Source organism: Entelurus aequoreus, linkage group LG07, assembly GCF_033978785.1.
Source record: "Entelurus aequoreus isolate RoL-2023_Sb linkage group LG07, RoL_Eaeq_v1.1, whole genome shotgun sequence".
Classification (NCBI taxonomy): domain Eukaryota; kingdom Metazoa; phylum Chordata; class Actinopteri; order Syngnathiformes; family Syngnathidae; genus Entelurus; species Entelurus aequoreus.
In genome coordinates this window covers 2294706-2315251 of record NC_084737.1, presented here as the reverse complement: position 1 = coordinate 2315251, position 20546 = coordinate 2294706, and the positions used below count along the sequence as shown (strand labels likewise).

The following is a 20546-nucleotide window of genomic DNA, read 5'->3' as shown; positions in this document are numbered from 1 at the left end:
GAAACTATGAACAATAAACAAAAACTTACTTGGCATGGAACTATGGTAGCGTGAAGTCAAACAGAGTTAGCAGGGGTGTCAGAAGCATACTTGCCAACCCTCCCGTTTTTAGCGGGAGAATCCCGGTATTCAACCTCCCTTCTCCCGACAAACTCCCGGTATTCAGCTGGAGCTGGAGGCCACGCCCCCTCCAGCTCAATGCGGACCTGTGTGGGGACAGCCGTTCTCACGTCCTGCTTTCCCGGCAGCTCGCCTTGCCCAATGACGTCATAACATCTACGGCTTTTAGAGAGTAGAGTGCACAACAAGGAGAGAGAGTTCTTGGTTTCTTATGTGGGTTTATTGTTAGGCAGTTTCATTAACGTCCTCCCAGCGTGGTAACAACACACAACAACAGCAGTCACGTAAAGCAGTCCGTCTGCCGTAAACAGCAATGTTGTGACACTCTTAAACAGGACAATACTGCCATCTACCGGATAGCCTGCAGAACACTGAAATTCAAGTATGTCTTTTATTTATATGTATAATAAAATAAAAAATAAAATATATATATAGCTAGAATTCACTGAAAGTCAAGTATTTCATACATATATATATATATATATATATATATATATATATATATATATATATATATATATATATATATATATATATATATATATATATATATATATATATATATATATATATATATATATATATATATATATATATATATATGTGAAATACTTGATTTGGTGAATTCTAGCTGTAAATATACTCTCCTCTTAACCACGCCCTTGGCCACGCCCCCCGCCCCAAACACGCCGCCCCCCCCCACCTCCCGATATTGGAGGTCTCAAGGTTGGCAAGTATGGTCAGAAGTAGCATGGCGTGATAGGATAATGTCACCAGGCAACAAGAAGCTTAAATACTGCTGACATGATTAGTGAAAACAGGTGCGTGACATGAGGATGTGAACCAGGTGAAACTAATGGTTGCTATGGTGACAAAGCGAGGGAGTCAAAACAGGAACTAAAAAGTGTCCAAAAACCAAGCAAAACATAACTAAACAAAACACAGACATGAGAGAACCAGGTGTCCTAATCACTTGGCCCGGTGTATCAAATCCAGCACTTAGGCATGGAGACTGTTTCTACAAACGTGTGTGAAAGAATGGGCCGCTTTCAGTGATTTCCAGCGTGGAACTGTCACAGGATGCCACCTGTGCAACAAATCCAGTCGTGAAATTTCCTCGCTCCTAAATATTCCAAAGTCAACTTTATTATAAGAAAAGTGAAGAGTTTGGGAACAACAGCAACTCAGCCGCCAAGTGGTAGGCCAGGTGAACTGACAGAGAGGGTCAGCATAGTGCAAAGACTTTCTGCACAGTCCGTTGCTTCAAAATTCATGTGACCTTCCAATTAGCCCACGTACAGTACGCAGAGAGCTTCATGGAATGGGTTTCCATGGCCGGGCAGCTGTATCTAAGCCATACATCACCAAGTCCAATGCAAAGCGTGGGATGCAGTGGTGTAAAGCAGTGGTCCCCAACCTTTTTGGAGCTGGGGACCGGTCGACGCTTGAATTTTTTTTTTTTTTTTTTTTTTTTTTTTTAAATTTTTAAATTTTTTACATTTTTTTGTCATAAAGAAATACAATCATGTGTGCTTACGGACTGTATCCCTGCAGACTGTATTGATTTATATTGATATATAATGTATATATTGTGTTTTTTATCTTGATTTAATTAAAAAAAAAAATAAAAATAAAAAATTTTGAGCGGGGCCCCTTCCTCTTCCAACATGACTGTGCACCAGTGCACAAAGCAAGGTCCATAAAGACATGGATGACAGAGTCTGGTGTGGATGAACTTGACTGGCCTGCACAGAGTCCTGACCTGAACCCCATAAAACAGTGGTCCCCAACCACCGATTGGTACCGGGCCGCACAAGAAATTAAAAAAAAAAAAAAAAAAAAAAAATATTATTATTATTTTTTTTTTTATGCAATCAACATAAAAAACACAATATATACATTATATATCAATATAGATCAATACAGTCTGCAGGGATACAGTCCGTAAGCACACATGATTGTATTTATTTATGTAAAAAAAAAAAAAAAACATTTTTTAAAAAAAATTTTTTTTATGCAATCAACATAAAAAACACAATATATACATTATATATCAATATAGATCAATATAGTCTGCAGGGATACAGTCAGTAAGCACACATGATTGTATTTATTTATGTAAAAAAAAAAAAAAAAAATCCCCCCCCCCCCCCCCCACACCGGTCCGTGGGACAAATTTTCAAGCGTTGACCGGTCCGCAGCTACAAAAAGGTTGGGGACCACTGCCATAGAACACCTTTGGGATGAATTAGAACGGAGACTGAGAGCCAGGCCTTCTCCACCAACACCAATGTGCTTTTGGAAGAATGGCGGAAAATTCCTATGAACACACTCGGCAACCTTGTGGACAGCCTTCCCAGAAGAGGTGGAGCTGTAATAGCTGCAAACGGTCATATTGAACCCTATTGGTTAGGACTGGGATGGCACTTCAAGTTCATATGTGAGTGAAATACTTTTGGCAATATAGTGTACATGCACAGAATGGATGCTATTCAGCCAACAGTCCCCTAGATGGCGTCATTGTCCACAAAGAAAGCAGCTGAGGTTGAACGGGGCTAAAATATGATGTATTGTTCCTACCACATCTGTATCACGTGCCACAGTCTTTGCTATGGGAGCAGCAGAAGCAGCTGCAACAGTTGCACCGACAAATGGAGACCCTGGCCGTCCCGATGCTACGTAGCGGTGGAAGCGGTGGCGTTGGCGGCGCTCTGGGCGTGCACCGCCCCCTGTCGCGTACGCAGTCCTCACCGGCCTCCACGTCTCTCACCCTGCCCGAAAAACCTCTGAGCCTGACCGGGCAGGAAGCGAGCAGCAAACCACGCTTCACCACTGGTAAGTCCCACAATGTGACTCCTTAACTTCACTTTGGAGTCTAGACTATTTTTTATTTTTTTTCATGTACTTTTGTGTTTACAATATGTTTGCCAAAACAGTTGAACTTGACTCAGTTCATTTCCTTTTTTTCAATGCAGCCTCAAATGTGTGACCTAAAATCATTCCAAAAAAATCTAAAACCCAAGTAGAGACAATTATTTTGAAGTGTAATAAACACTTTCTATAAGAGGGTTGCATCCCTTTTTTCTTGGTGGGTTAATTCACACGATGGTCGAGCAGCTCCAGCGTAGCGTTAAAACAAGTGACAGCAAGTGTAGAGTTTGAGCAGAAAAAATGTCGTATTGGTGTTCTGTCCTTGTGTGTTCTGGTCGTCCATGTAGATCAGACCTGGGTAATATTAAGGCCCGGAGGCCACATGTGGCTCGTTAAAGGCCTACTGAAATGAATTTTTTTTTATTTAAACGGGGATAGCAGATCCATTCTATGTGTCATACTTGATCATTTCGCGATATTGCCATATTTTTGCTGAAAGGATTTAGTAGAGAACATTGACGATAAAGTTCGCAACTTTTGGTCGCTGATAAAAAAAAGCCTTGCCTGTACCGGAAGTAGCGTGACGTCACCGGTTGAAAGGCTCCTCACATTTACCCGTTGTTTACACCAGCAGTGAGAGAGATTCGGACCGAGAAAGCGACGATTACCCCATTAATTTGAGCCAGGATGAAAGATTTGTGGATGAGGAACGGGAGAGTGAAGGACTAGAGTGCAGTGCAGGATGTATCTCTTTTCGCTCTGACCGTAACTTAGGTACAAGCTGGCTCATTGGATTCCACACTTTCTCCTTTTTCTATTGTGGATCACGGATTTTTGTTTTAAACCACCTGGGATACTATATCCTCTTGAAAATGAGAGTCGAGAACGCGAAATGGACATTCACAGTGACTTTTATCTCCACGACAATACATCGGTGAAGCACTTTAGCTACGGAGCTAACGTGATAGCATCGGGCTTAACTGCAGATAGAAACAAAAGAAATAAACCCCTGACTGGAAGGATAGACAGAAGATCAACAATACTATTAAACCATGGACATGTAACTACACGGTTAATGCTTTCCAGCCTGGCGAAGCTTAACAATGCTGTTGCTAACGACGCCATTGAAGCTAACTTAGCAACGGGACCTCACAGAGCTATGCTAAAAACATTAGCTATCCACCTACGCCAGCCAGCCCTCATCTACTCATCAACACCCGTGCTCACCTGCGTTCCAGCGATCGACGGAGCGACGAAGGACTTCACCCGATCATCCGTGCGGTCGGCGGCTAGCGTCGGCTAACGCGTCTGTTTTCCAAGTCAAAGTCCTCCTGGTTGTGTTGCTGCAGCCAGCCGCTAATACACCGATCCCACCTACAGCTTTCTTCTTTGCAGTCTCCATTGTTCATTAAACAAATTGCAAAAGATTCACCAACACAGATGTCCAGAATACTGTGGAATTATGCGAGGAGACTCCCGAATTTCAGTGTCTCTCCCGAAAATCTCCCGGGACAATCATTCTCCCCATTTCCAGCCGGACCTGAGTCACGTCCACTTTTCCTCCATACAAACAGCGTGCCGGCCCAGTCACGTTATAACATCTACGGCTTTTGGAGCTCAGTGCGCAACTGCACACACAACAAGAAGGAGACTATTATATATATCTCTGTTATTCATAGCTTTATCCAGGGGTCACCAACCTTTTCGAAAGCAAGAGCTACTTCTTGGGTAGTGATTAATGCGAAGGGCTACCAGTTTGATACACACTTAAATAAATTGCCAGAAATACCCAATTTGCTCAATTTACCTTTAACTCTATGTTATTATTAATAATTAATGATATTTACACTTAATTGAACGGTTTAAAAGAGGAGAAAACACGAAAAAAATGACAATTAAATTTTGAAACATAGTTTATCTTCAATTTCGACTCTTTAAAATTCAAAATTCAACCGAAAAAAAGAAGAGAAAAACTAGCTAATTCGAATCTTTTTGAAAAAATTTAAAAAAGAATTTATGGAACATCATTAGTAATTTTGCCTGATTAAAATTAATTTTAGAATTTTGATGACATGTTTTAAATAGGTTAAAATCCAATCTATACTTTGTTAGAAAATATAACAAATTGGACCAAGCTATATTTCTAACAAAGACAAACCATTATTTCTTCTAGATTTTCCAGAACAAAAATTTTAAAAGAAATTCAAAAGACTTTGAAATAAGATTTAAATTTGATTCTACAGATTTTCTAGATTTGCCAGAATATTTTTTTTGAATTTTAATCATAATAAGTTTGAAGAAATATTTCACAAATATTCTTCGTCAAAAAAACAGAAGCTAAAATGAAGAATTAAATTAAAATGTATTTATTATTCTTTACAATAAAAAAAATAAATGTACTTGAACATTGATTTAAATTGTCAGGAAAGAAGAGGAAAGAATTTAAAAGGTAAAAAGGTATATGTGTTTAAAAATCCTAAAATCATTTTTAAGGTTGTATTTTTTCTCTAAAATTGTCTTTCTGAAAGTTAAGAAGCAAAGTAAAAAAATAAATGAATTTATTTAAACAAGTGAAGACCAAGTCTTTAAAATATTTTCTTGGATTTTCAAATTCTATTTTGAGTTTTGTCTCTCTTAGAATTAAAAATGTCGGGCAAAGCGAGACCAGCTTGCTAGTAAATAAATGCAATTTAAAAAATAGAGGCAGCTCACTGGTAAGTGCTGCTATTTGAGCTATTTTTAGAACAGGCCAGCGGGCTACTCATCTGGTCCTTACGGGCTACCTGGTGCCCACGGGCACCGCGTTGGTGACCCCTGGGTTTATCTATAACCCATAAAGTAGGCAGTTTATTCCAGCTGGCACGTTAATACACTGACACACAACATCCGGATTCCCATCATGCATTGCTTCAAAACTACGGCAAGTAGTAATGTTAAAAAAAACATAACATAGACGAAGCAGATGGACGAAGAAGAGACAGTCATGGCGACGACGAGTAAGAAGAAGAAGTACGCTTGCAAGTTCCAAAATGATTGGAAACAATAATTTCAGTTCATCCAGGCCAGCTCGAAGGGGGAGGGCTATGCTAGGGAGAGATGGAAGATTCCAGACTCTGGTGCATTTGATGATGCCACACAGCAATGCATCACCAGAGAGGGTGTTCAGCATGCTTAGAAAGATAGTGACAGAGAATACAACGAGGAAGGACAATTCAACCCTAAACTCACTCCTTTCCTGCAAATTTCACAGATGCTGCCCATACCTATGCTCCTTCAAAGGCTGTGCTACTGGCTGCAAAGCATTGCACAATAGAGGAGTGTTATGTGTGTGTATGTGTGTAAATAAATGAACACTGAAATTCAAGTATTTCTTTTATTTATATACACTGTATATAAGAAATACTTGAATTTCAGTGAATTCTAGCTATAAATATACTTGTCCCGCCCCCCGGACCCACCCCGCCCACCTCAACCAAACCCCCCAATCTCCCGAATTCGGAGGTCTCAAGGTTGGCAGGTGTGCTTGTGTCTGCAGTGATCACTTTGTAAAATGTTTGTCTGAACATTTGATTTGCTTGAGAAACGTTCTGTGATCCAATCAAGTTTATTCTCTACTATATTTGTAGTGTTTGAGAGCAGAACTAAACGCAAAGAAGGCACAACTGAGCACATTAGTTAGTGTTCTTTTGTGGTTGCTATGCCTGAATATGACTACCAAGTGCAAATAAACTAACGTCATGTTAAGTCCTACTAGTAAATATTGTGATTGTTGGTCCAATACACCATATTTTCTTTCTCGATTTTCATAACAGAAACTAAAAGCTTATGTTGTTGTGCAATGCCTTTTCTTAGCGGCACTCACCTTTTGTTTATTTTTGATTTAAGCATCAGACACCTTTTTACCTGCACCCTGCCTCCCGCTGTTTCCCACATCTACAAAGCAATTAGCTACCTGCTGCCACCTACTGATATGGAAGAGTATTACACGGTTACTCTGCCCAGCTCTAGACAGCACCGACACTCAACAACAACACATCATTTGCAGACTATAATTACTGCTTTGCACAAAATATTTTTAACCCAAATAGGTGAAATTAGATCATCTCCCACGGCACACCAGACTGTATCTTGATTGACCACTAAATGGTAACACCCGACTTAAGTTTTTCAACTTGTTTAAGTCGGGGTCCACTTAAGTTGATCATGATACAGATAAATACTAACATCATAATACAGTCATCACACAAGATAATCATCAGAGTATATACATTGAATTATTTACATTATTTGGGGTATGGAGAGGGAGCGGGGGTTGGGGTTTGGTTGGTATCAACACTTCAGTCATCACACTAGTGTGCCGCGGCACAGTGGTTGAAAAACACTGCTCTAGGTCACGTGATTGTAACCTAGCTATAAAGTGTGTACTTATGTACAATACTGTATTTATAAGCTCAAGAAAAGCCATGGCTCTGGTTGCCTTTCAAAGCCATATTGTGTGCGTTTGTGTCAGTTGGCCACTTGATGGCACTGTTCCCCCAATGTTCCCCCTTTCCTTCTGCAACCAAACGGCTGTTCATGCTTTGATTTCTGATAAGCGGTTTTTTCTCCACAAATGGGTAGGATATATCATGTTTAGGGTTGCACTTATCAAATTATTTTAGTAATCAAGTAATCTATAGATTAATTTGTTTAATTAAACAGGAAATCGGATAAAACACACTTTATATTTATTTTAGGGAAATATTTTTCTGCTTGCCATAACTGTCATTCTTTTTTTTCTAATAAATGCACATTTTCAACAAGGAAATTGCACTTTTAACATGTGTGCAGTAATAACAAATTAAAAAATCTCTCACATGCGCTCTATTGCAGTGGTGCAGAAACAATGTCCACATATTCACATTTTCAGGCACTCACGTCTGTCGGATTTGATACATTTTTATTAGTTACGCTCTTTAAAAGTTTAATTGAAGCAATAGAATATAAAGCTAAACCAAAAGTGCTTATAAAGTAGAAATAAAATAACGCGAATAACAAACTAATAGTAAATATTACTGATAAAGACACAAATCTGCGCTTAAGACACGAGTTGAAAAGAAGCGTCTGTGTGTTGAGTTGTCATCCTTAAAGGCCTACTGAAATGATTTTTTTTTATTTAAACGGGGATAGCAGATCCGTTCTATGTGTCATACTTGATCATTTCGCGATATTGCCATATTTTTGCTGAAAGGATTTAGTAGAGAACATCGACGATAAAGTTCGCAACTTTTGGTCGCTGATAAAAAAAAAGCAGCGAGAGCAATTCGGACCGAGAAAGCGACGATTACCCCATTAATTTGAGCCAGGATTAAAGATTTGTGGATGAGGAACGTGAGAGTGAAGGACTAGAGTGCAGTGCAGGACGCATCTTTTTTCCCTCTGACCGTAACTTAGGTACAAGCTGGCTCATTGGATTCCACACTTTCTCCTTTTTCTATTGTGGATCACGGATTTGTATTTCAAACCACCTCGGATACTATATCCTCTTGAAAATGAGATTCGAGAACGCGAAATGGACATTCACAGTGACTTTTATCTCCATGACAATACATCGGCGAAGCACTTTAGCTACGGAGCTAACGTGATAGCATCGGGCTTAACTGCAGATAAAAACTAAAGAAATAAACCCCTGACTGGAAGGATAGACAGAAAATCAACAATACTATTAAACCATGGACATGTAACTACACGGTTAATGCTTTCCAGCCTGACGAAGCTTAACAATGCTGTTGCTAACAACGCCATTGAAGCTAACTTAGCAACGGGACCTCACAGAGCTATGCTAAAAACATTAGCTATCCACCTACGCCAGCCAGCCCTCATCTGCTCATCAACACCCGTGCTCACCTGCGTTCCAGCGATCGACGGAGCGTCGAAGGACTTCACCCGATCATCCATGTGGTCGGCGGCTAGCGTCGGATAGCGCGTCTGCTATCCAAGTCAAAGTCCTCCTGGTTGTGTTGCTGCAGCCAGCCGCTAATACACCGATCCCCCCTACAGCTTTCTTCTTTGCAGTCTTCATTGTTCATTAAACAAATTGCAAAAGATTCACCAACACAGATGTCCAGAATACTGTGGAATTATGAAATGAAAACAGAGTTTTTTTGTATTGTATTCAATGGGGTACCATTACTTCCGCTTCAACCATTGACGTCACGCGCATACGTCATCATACATAGACGTTTTCAACCGGAAGTATGGCGGGAAATTTAAAATGTCACTTTATAAGTTAACCCGGCCGTATTGGCATGTGTTGCAATGTTAAGATTTCATCATTGATATATAAACTATCAGACTGCGTGGTCGCTAGTAGTGGCTTTCAGTAGGCCTTTAAAGTTAATATCAAACCTCATCTGAGATATTTGAAGAGATTTATTGCTTCCTTTTGGTAATAAGATGTATTTGTGTGCAGGCTTGGTGTATGACTCCCAGATGCTGAAGCACCAGTGTACATGTGGAGACAACAGCAGTCACCCCGAGCATGCTGGGAGAATACAGAGCATCTGGTCCCGACTACAAGAGCGAGGCCTGAGGGGCCAGTGTGAGGTATAAACACTGCCTGATTAGCACTAATCATTACACTGCTTGTGAAACTGGCATTTTTCCACCTTTTTTATGCGTCGAGCAGACAATTTTCCAACTTTGCCGGTTGTTAAAGAAGCCCTACAGAGAGATCCTGCAAAATGAGTCTCATCAGTGTAGATCCAGCATTCATGTACAAGAGAGGTTTTTACATACCCTGCAAAAAGTCAGGGTTCAAAAACAAGGGAAAAAAATACAAAAATGAGGGATATTTTACTTGAACTAAGCAAAATTATCTGCCAATAGAACAAGAAAATGTGGCTTGTCAAGACTTTCCAAAACAAGTAAAATGAGCTAACCTCAATGAACCCCAAAATAGCTTCAAATAAGTATATTCTCACTAATAACAAGTGCACTTTTCTTGGTAGGAAAAAAAAGAGACCTTTTTGCTCAATATGTTGAAAAATATTCCTAAATGAAGTAAATACTAGTGCCATTATCTTGACATAATGATATGCACTCGGCATTACATTTCTTGAAACCAGCAAACGTGTACTAAAAACTAGGGATGTCCGATATAAATAAAACATGAACTGGTAAAAAAAAGCAGTAATAATAGCAATACAGTATATAAAATATAAAGTAAAATGTTAAGACACCAAGAAGAGGGGACGGCGTGGCGCGGCTGGGAGAGTGGCCGTGCCAGCAACCTGAGGGTTCCTGGTTCAATCCCCACCTACTACCAACCTCGTCACGTCCGTTGTGTCCTTGGGCGAGACGCTTCACCCTTGCTCCTGATGGGTGGTGGTTAGCGCCTTGCATGACAGCTCCCGCCATCAGTGTGTGAATGTGTGTGTGAATGGGTGAATGTGGAAATAGTGTCAAAGCGCTTTGAGTACCTTGAAGGTAGAAAAGCGCTATACAAGTATAACCCATTTATCATTTATTTATTATACATGGACATACAGTATACATATATATATACATGGACATATACATAGTCATATACATATATACACACATATATATATACATATATACACACACACACACACACCCATTTACATAATATATATATTGTATATATATATATATATACACACACACATTTACATAATATATATATATATATATTTATATATACAGTATATATATATATATATATATATATATATATTTTATGTAAATGTGTGTGTGTGTGGTTGTATATGTGTATATATGTATATGTCCATGTATATATATATGTATATGTGTATATATGTATATGTGTCTTTATATATATATATATATATATATATATATATATATATATATATATATATATATATATATATATATATATATATATATATATATATATATATATATATATATATATATATATATATATATATATATATAATAATAATAGATTTGTAAAAAGCACTTTATATTGAGTAAAAAATCTCAAAGTGCTACATTGTATTAAATTTTTTTTTAAAAAGATAATAAAGAAATAAATAAAAATAAAAACTAGAACAGCCAAATAGCTAGTATGCACATATCTAAAAAAAAGACTTTTTTTAAAAAAAGAAGGGCTTTTAAGCCTTTTTTAAAAGCATCCACAGTCTGTGGTGCCCTCAGGTGGTCAGGGAGAGCGTTCCACAGACTGGGAGCGGCGGAGCAGAAAGCCCGGTCTCCCATATATACTGTATATATATATATATATATATATATATATATATGTATATATATATATATGTATATGTGTATATATGTATATATATATATATATATATATATATATATATATATATATATATATATATATATATATATATATATATATATATATATATATATATGTATATATATATATATATGTATATATGTGTATATACGTATATATATATATATATATATATATATATATATATGTATATGTGTATATATGTGTAAATATGTATATGTGTATATATATATATATATATATATATATATATATATATATATATATATATATATATATATATATATATATATATATATATAATAGATTTTATTTGTAAAAAGCACTTTGTATTGAGTAAACAATCTCAAAGTGCTACATTGTATTAAAAAAAGATAATAAAGAAATAAATAAAAATAAAAACTACAACAGCCAAATAGCTATAGCTAGTATGCACATATCTAAAAAAAAGGCTTTTCTTAAAAAGAAGGGCTTTTAAGCCTTTTTTAAAAGCATCCACAGTCTGTGGTGCCCTCATGTGGTCAGGGAGAGGGTTCCACAGACTGGGAGCAGCAGAGCAGAAAGCCCGGTCTCCCATATATACTGTATATATATATATATATATATATATATATATATATATATATATATATATATATATATATATATATATATATATATGTATATTCCTCGCGCACTAATTGACTTAAAGAGCGTACTTGCTGCATGTCACGTTATCGATGGTAAAATGCATTTTTAGACAATATGATTTGCCTGAGTGGCTAGGAGACGGTAGAAAATGGACTAGTAAGGACAAATTTTTAAAAAAAAAATTAATATTATTATTATTTTTTTTTTTTTTTTTTTTTAAACTTGGGTTTTCCCGCGGGCCGTAGTTTGGGGACCCCTGGTATACACGGACGTAGGGAGACGTACAGAGCGCCAATAAACCTTAAAGGCACTGCCTTTGCGTGCCAGCCCAGTCACATAATATCTACGGCTCGACACACGCACTAGCGAATGCGAGAATACTTGATCAATAGCCATACAGGTCACACTGAGGGTAGCCGTATAAACAAGTTTAACACTGTTACAAATGTGCGCCACACTGTGAACCCACACCAAACAAGAATGACAAACACATTTCGGGAGAACACCCACACCGTAACACAACAGAACAAATACCCAGAATCCCTTGCAGCACTAACTCTTCCGGGACGCTACAATATACACCCCCCGCTGTATATATCTCTCAGGTGAATTGATTCTACTACCTTTTCTTTTATTAGTTCATTCCCTGAAGATGTTTTTTATGAATAAATGCATAATAAGCCACCTTAAAGGCTTCCTTATACGTTTCCTACACAAACACAATAATGTTAATGGTTGATCACGGCCTGCAGAGCATTCGCGGCCGTAAGGCCACCTTGGAAGAGCTGCAGTCCGTCCACAGTGAGCGCCACGTTCTGCTCTACGGCACCAACCCGCTCAACCGGCTCAAACTGGATAACCGCAAACTGGCAGGTATGTTGCAGCCGCAAGATTTCATTTGTAATTCTCGCTATGACTATTTTTGTTTTACATCTTAAATGCTGATCCCTCAGGAATCCTCTCTCAGAGGATGTTTGTTATGCTGCCATGCGGAGGTGTCGGGGTAAGTTCACTGCACGCACAAAACAAAGCGTAAATAACAACGCCGCATGTTCTCTGCCATGGTGATAAAAAAAGGTTTTGCAAGTAAAAAATGGCAAAGGAATCAAACATAAAAAGACAGCCCTCTTGGCACAATGATCACAACCTTCTGACCATGACTAGTAAAAGCAGCATGTCCAAGACTGAAAATGATTAGACCAGGTGGGCCATGATAACGTTTTCAGTATTTCCCACACATTCATTAATTTTTATTTATTTATTTTTTTGTTGTTATTTTTTATTTTTTATTTTTATTTATTTATTTATTTAATTTTTTAATTTTATTTATTTTTTATTTATTTTTTATTTTTTAAATTTTTTTATTTATTTATTTTTGTCCTGTCCAGCTTCTCAGGCAAATCATATAGTTGATGTAGATGCCCATATCGGCTGTTCACATTTACTTTACAAAAGAGAAGTGTAGGATCAAGATTTTTGGAGCTCGTTGTTCAGTGGATCAGATGTTTGATGAGGCTCTGTGTCTATCTACCACCACTACTGTTTTCTGTTTATTTGTTACTGACTGTGGCAGGACACCTCTGCCTCTGTTTCACTTTATGTTGCTGGTAAATAATATGGTTGTAGTAGTAGGCTAAAGTTAAATGATTTAGTATGCACTAATTAAAGGGGCAGAGCTTTAAGAGACATTTTAGCTGTTATATTTTTATAAGATATATTTTTTGTAAGAACCACAATTAATAAATATACTTATTGTTCAAATCTGTATATAAATATGTACATAAAGTGTTGTAATTATATTGTAAAATGGATGGATGGATGGACGTTTAAAACAAAACTGTTGTTATTAATTAGTAAGTATACATTTTTTGAGCCCTTTTAGAGAAAATCATATCATTGTAGTTAATTATGCAAATTACTCGATGATGTCATGGTGACCACGCCCATAGCCACGCCCCCACCGCCACAGGTATCTTGGCAGTTTATGGGAAACACTGTGTTCACTATTCTTTATTTATTTTAAATTGCCTTTCAAATGTCTATTCTTGGTGTTGGCTTTTATCAAATACATTTCCCCAAAAATGCGACTTATACTCCAGCGCGACTTATATATGTTTTTTTCCTTCTTTATTATGCATTTTCGGCCGGTTTTTTATATTTTTATTTTATAGTCTGAAAAATACGGTACAATGATTACATCAATATTCTTATTTTTTTAAAGTCATATTATATTTATAAAGTCAAGAAATACGTCCCTGGACACAAGAGAACTTAAATGATGACCAATGTATGATCCTGTAACTACTTGGTATTGGATCGATACCTAAATTTGTGGTATCATCCAAAACTACCGTATTTTTCGGAGTATAAGTCGCTCCGGAGTATACGACGCACCGGCCGAAAATGCATAATAAAGAAGGAAAAAAACACATATAAGTCGCACTGGAGTATAAGTCGCAGTTTTTGGGGGAAATGTATTTGATAAAAGCCAACACCAAGAATAGACATTTGAAAGACAATTTAAAATAAATAAAGAATAAAAAATGTACGTTATATGAGGCATAAATAACCAACTGGTATGTTACCGTAACATATTATGGTAAGAGTCATTCAAATAACTATAACATATAGAACATGCTATACGTTTACCAAACAATCTGTCACTCCTAATCGCTAAATCCCATGAAATCTTATATGTCTAGTCTCTTACGTGAATGACATCAATAATATTATTTGATATTTTACGCTAATGTGTTCATCATTTCACACATAAGTCGCTCCTGAGTATAAGTCGCACCCCCGGCCAAACTATGAAACAAATTGTGACTTATAGTCCGAAAAATACGGTAGATGCGGGAAATATCGCTCAAAGGAAGACATGAAACTGCTACAGGAAAATACCAAAAAAATGCTTAAACCAAAACTAAACAAAAGGTGAGTGCCCTTAAGAAAATTCAATGAAAGTTAGGGAAGGCTATGTAGAACAAAACTATAACTGAACTGGCTACAAAGTAAACAAAAACAGAATGCTGGAGGACAGCAAAAACTTACTCTGGCGCAAAGACGGCGTCCACAAAGTACATCCCAACATGACATGACAATCAACAATGTCCCCACAAAGAAGGATAAAAAACAACTGAAATATTCTTGATTTCTAAAACAAAGTACCGTATTTTTCGGAGTATAAGTCGCACCGGAGTATAAGTCGCACCTGCCGAAAATGCATAATAAAGAAGGAAAAAAACATATAAGTCGCACTGGTGTATAAGTCGCATTTTTTGGGGACATTTATTTGATAAAAGCCAACAGCAAGAATAGACATTTGAAAGGCAATTTAAAATGTCTAAAGAATAGTGAACAACAGGCTGAATAAGTGTATGTTATATGAGGCATAAATAACCAACTGGTATGTTACCGTAACATATTATGGTAAGAGTCATTCAAATAACTATAACATATAGAACATGCTATACGTTTACCAAACAATCTGTCACTCCTAATCGCTAAATCCCATGAAATCTTATACGTCTAGTCTCTTACGTGAATGACATCAATAATATTATTATGTGTTCATCATTTCACACATAAGTCGCTCCTGAGTATAAGTCGCACCCTCGGCCAAACTATGAAAAAAACTGCCACTTATATAGTCCGAAAAATACGGTGGATAGTACTTTATTGATTCCTTCAAGAGAGTTCCCTCAGGAAAATACATTTTTATTTTAATTTTTTTGTATTTTTTATTTATTATTTTTTTTGTATTTAAAAAAAAAAATTGTTTTAAAAATGTATTATTATTATTATTTTTTAATATATTTATTTATTTATTTATATTCTTTATATATATATATTTTATTTTTTTTAGATATGTGTACAGTATATACCAGGGGTCCCCAAACTTTTTGACTCGGGGGCCGCATTGGGTTAAAAAAATTTGGCCGGGGGCCAGGCTGTATATATATATATATATATATATATATATATATATATATATATATATATATATATATATATATATATATATATATATATATATATATATATATATATATATATATACATATATACATTATTTCTATAATCCGTTTTGTCATTTAACATCAATTAACATTGATGTTCATCAACATTTAACATTGTCACGTTATCGATGGGAAAATTCATTTTTAGACAATATGATTTGCCTGAGCGACTAGGAGACACCAAGAGTAACAAGCGGTAGAAAATGGATTAGAAAGGAAAGATATAAAAAAAAAAAAAAAAAAAAAAATTTTTTTTTTTTTTTTTTTTTTTTTAACTTGGGACTTCCTGTGGGCCGTATTTTGGATGCTGGGGGGCGGGATCTGGCCCGCGGGCCGTAGTTTGGGGACCCCTGGTATATACAAGCAATAGTTAGTGCTGCAAAGGCGTTGACAGCAGCCTGGAAAGTGCACGACGAGGCCTGACAGACATAACGATGACTGGACTATAATTGGTTGTTGTCCTTCAGGTGGACAACGACACCATCTGGAACGAGTCGCACACGTCCACGGCGTCGCGCATGGCTGCCGGCAGTGTTGTCGAGCTGGCGGTCAGAGTGGCCAAGGGGGAGCTCAAGGTGAGGACGTCCACAATGTTGTGATTTGGTCGCTATGACTCTCTTGCTGTCAAGACCAGATTGTACTTCCGCCATGACGCAAAAGGAAGTCAGGAGCCAACTCAAGAGCTCTTATGAAATCATTCTGGGAGTTCTGGCAGCTTTTTGTTCATGTGGATCAACATGAGCGGGCCTAAATAACTAAATAATGCCCGTTTCCATATGAGTTGGGAAATGGTGTTAGATGTAAATATAAACGGAATACAATGATTTGCAAATCCTTTTCAAGCCATATTCAGTTGAATATGCTACAAAGACAACATATTTCATGTTCAAACTCATAAACTTGATTTATTTTTTGCAAATAATAATGAACTTAGAATTTCATGGCTGCAACACGTGCCAAAGTAGTTGGGAAAGGGCATGTTCACCACTGTGTTACATGGCCTTTCCTTTGAACAACACTCAGTAAAGGTTTGGGAACTGAGGAGACACATTTTTGAAGTGGAATTCTTTCCCATTCTTGCTTGATGTTCAACAGTCCGGGGGTCTCCCTTCTGCTATTTTAGGTGCCACACATTTTCAATGTCTGGACTACAGGCAGGCCAGTCTAGTACCCGCACTCTTTTACTATGAAGCCACGTTGATGTAACACGCGGCTTGGCATTGTCTTGCTGAAATAAGCAGGGGCGTCCATGGTAACGTTGCTTGGATGGCAACATATGTTGCTCCAAAAGCTGTATGTACCTTTCAGCATTAATGGTGCCTTCACAGATGTGTAAGTTACCCATGTCTTTGGCACTAATACACCCCCATACCATCACACATGCTGCCTTTTACACTTTGCGCCTAGAGCAATCCGGATGGTTCTTTTCCTCTTTGGTCCGGAGGACCTGACGTCCACAGTTTCCAAAAACAATTTGTAATGTGGACTCGTCAGACCACAGAACACTTTTCCACTTTGTATCAGTCCATCTTAGATGAGCTCAGGCCCAGCGAAGCCGACGGCGTTTCTGGGTGTTGTTGATAAACGGTTTTCGCCTTGCGTAGGAGAGTTTTAACTTGCACTTACAGATGTAGCGACCAACTGTAGTTACCGACAGTGGGTTTCTGAAGTGTTCCTGAGCCCATGTGGTGATGTCCTTTACACACTGATGTGGCTTGTTGATGCAGTACAGCCTGAGGGATGGAAGATCACGGGCTTAGCTGCTTACCTGCAGTGATTTCTCCACATTCTCTGAACCCTTTGATGATATTACGGAGCGTAGATGGTGAAATCCCTAAATTCCTTGCAATAGCTAGTTGAGAAATGTTCATAAACTGTTCAACAATTTGCTCAGGCATTTGTTGACAAAGTGGTGACCCTCGCCCCATCCTTGTTTGTGAATGACTGAGCATTTCATGGAATCTACTTTTATACCCAATCATGGCACCCACCTGTTCCCAATTAGCCTGCACACCTGTGGGATGTTCCAAATAAGTATTTGATGAGCATTCCTCAACTTTATCAGTATTTATTGCCACCTTTCCCAACTTCTTTGTCACGTGTTGCTGCCATCAAATTCTAAATTTAATGATTATTTGCACAAAAAAAAATGTTTATCAGTTTGAACATCAAATATAATAATAATAATAATAATACCTGGGATTTATATAGCACTTTTCTAAGTACCCAAAGTCGCTTTCCATGTAGAACCCATATGTAAAACTCTTGGCATTCTCTCCACGAGCTTCAAGAGGTAGTCACCTGAAATGGTTTTCACTTCACAGGTGTGCTTGAAGCTCAGCGAGAGAATGCCAAGAGTGTGCAAAGCGGTAATCAGAGCAAAGGGTGGCTATTTTGAAGAACCTAGAATATAAAACATGTTTGCAGTTATTTCACCTTTCACCTATCATTTACAATTATTATGAGAGACAAAAACACACATCTTTTTTTTTAGGATTTGAAAGATGATAAAAAGCGCTGGCTAATAGGAACCACCTTCAACGCCCTCTAGATCAGGGGTCACCAACCTTTTTGAAAGCAAGAGCTACTTCTTGGGTAGTGATTAATGCGAAGGGCTACCAGTTTGATACACACTTCAATAAATTGCCAGAAATAGCCAATTTGCTCAATTTACCTTTAACTCTATGTTATTATTAATAATTAATGATATTTACACTTAATTGAACGGTTTAAAAGAGGAGAAAACACGAAAAAAATGACAATTACATTTTGAAACATAGTTTATCTTCAATTTCGATTCTTTAAAATTCAAAATTCAACCAAAAAAAAGAAGAGAAAAACTACCTAATTCGAATCTTTTTGAAAAAATTAAAAAAAGAATTTATGGAACATCATTAGTCATTTTTCCTGATTAAGATTAATTTTAGAATTTTGATGATATGTTTTAAATATGTTAAAATCCAATCTACACAAATCATTATTTCTTCTAGATTGTCCAGAACAAAAATTTTAAAAGAAATTCAAAAGACTTTGAAATAAGATTTAAATTTGATTCTACAGATTTTCTAGATTTGCCAGAATATTTTTTTTTTTTTAATTTTAATCATAATAAGTTTGAAGAAATAGCTAATTTGCTCAATTTACCTTTAACTCTATGTTATTATTAATAATTAATGATATTTACACTTAATTGAACGGTTTAAAAGAGGAGAAAACACGAAAAAAATGACAATTACATTTTGAAACATAGTTTATCTTCAATTTCGATTCTTTAAAATTCAAAATTCAACCAAAAAAAAGAAGAGAAAAACTACCTAATTCGAATCTTTTTGAAAAAATAAAAAAAAGAATTTATGGAACATCATTAGTCATTTTTCCTGATTAAGATTAATTTTAGAATTTTGATGACATGTTTTAAATAGGTTAAAATCCAATCTACACTTTGTTAGAATATATAACAAATTGGACCAAGCTATATTTCTAACAAAGACAAATCGTTATTTCTTCTAGATTTTCCAGAACAAAAATTTTAAAAGAAATTCAAAAGACTTTGAAATAAGATTTAAATTTGATTCTACAGATTTTCTAGATTTGCCAGAATATTTTTTTTATTTAATTTTAATCATAATAAGTTTGAAGAAATAGCTAATATGCTCAATTTACCTTTAACTCTATGTTATTATTAATAATTAATGATATTTACACTTAATTGAACGGTTTAAAAGAGGAGTAATAACGAAAAAAATGACAATTAAATTTTGAAACATAGTTTATCTTCAATTTCGACTCTTTAAAATTCAAAATTCAATCGAAAAAAAGAAGAGAAAAACTTAAAAAAATAATTTATGGAACATCATTAGTAATTTTTCCTGATTAAGATTAATTTTAGAATTTTGATTACATGTTTTAAATAGGTTAAAATCCAATCTTCACTTTGTTAGAATATATAACAAATTGGACCAAGCTATATTTCTAACAAAGACAAATCATTATTTCTTCTAGATTTTCCAGAACAAAAATTTTAAAAGAAATTCAAAAGACTTTGAAATAAGATTTAAATTTGATTCTACAGATTTTCTAGATTTGCCAGAATAATTTTTTTGAATTTTAATCATAATAAGTTTGAAGAAATATTTTTACAAATATTCTTCGTCGACAAAACAGAAGCTAAAATGAAGAATTAAATTAAAACATTTATTTATTATTCTTTACAATAATAAAACAAAAATTTACTTGAACATTGATTTAAATTGTCAGGAAAGAAGAGGAAGGAATTTAAAAGGTAAAAAGGTATATGTGTTTAAAAATCCTAAAATCATTTTTAAGGTTGTATTTTTTCTCTAAAATTGTCTTTCTGAAAGTTATAAGATGCAAAGTAAAAAAAATTATGAATTTATTTAAACAAGTGAAGACCAAGTCTTTAAAATATTTTCTTGGATTTTCAAATTCTATTTGAGTTTTGTCTCTCTTAGAATTAAAAATGTCGAGCAAAGCGAGACCAGCTGGCTAGTAAATAAATACAATTTAAAAAATAGAGACAGCTCACTGGTAAGTGCTGCTATTTGAGCTATTTTTAGAACAGGCCAAAAATTTACTTGAACATTGATTTAAATTGT

General features: G+C 36.0%; 1 protein-coding gene across 2 annotated transcripts in view; it reads left to right on the top strand.

The window, feature by feature from the left end:
• The window catches only part of LOC133653268 (histone deacetylase 7-like), a 103981-nt gene that overhangs the window by 36750 nt on the left and 46685 nt on the right, over positions 1-20546 (top strand). The window contains exons 11-15 of one of the 2 annotated variants that reach the window (XM_062052362.1): positions 2742-2955; positions 9443-9576; positions 12664-12784; positions 12865-12914; positions 16398-16505. In XM_062052362.1, coding sequence (XP_061908346.1) covers positions 2742-2955; positions 9443-9576; positions 12664-12784; positions 12865-12914; positions 16398-16505 — 627 coding nt within the window. Of the gene's footprint in view, positions 1-2723; positions 2956-9442; positions 9577-12663; positions 12785-12864; positions 12915-16397; positions 16506-20546 lie in introns of both variants that reach the window. The other variant, XM_062052361.1, reaches the window with a different exon arrangement.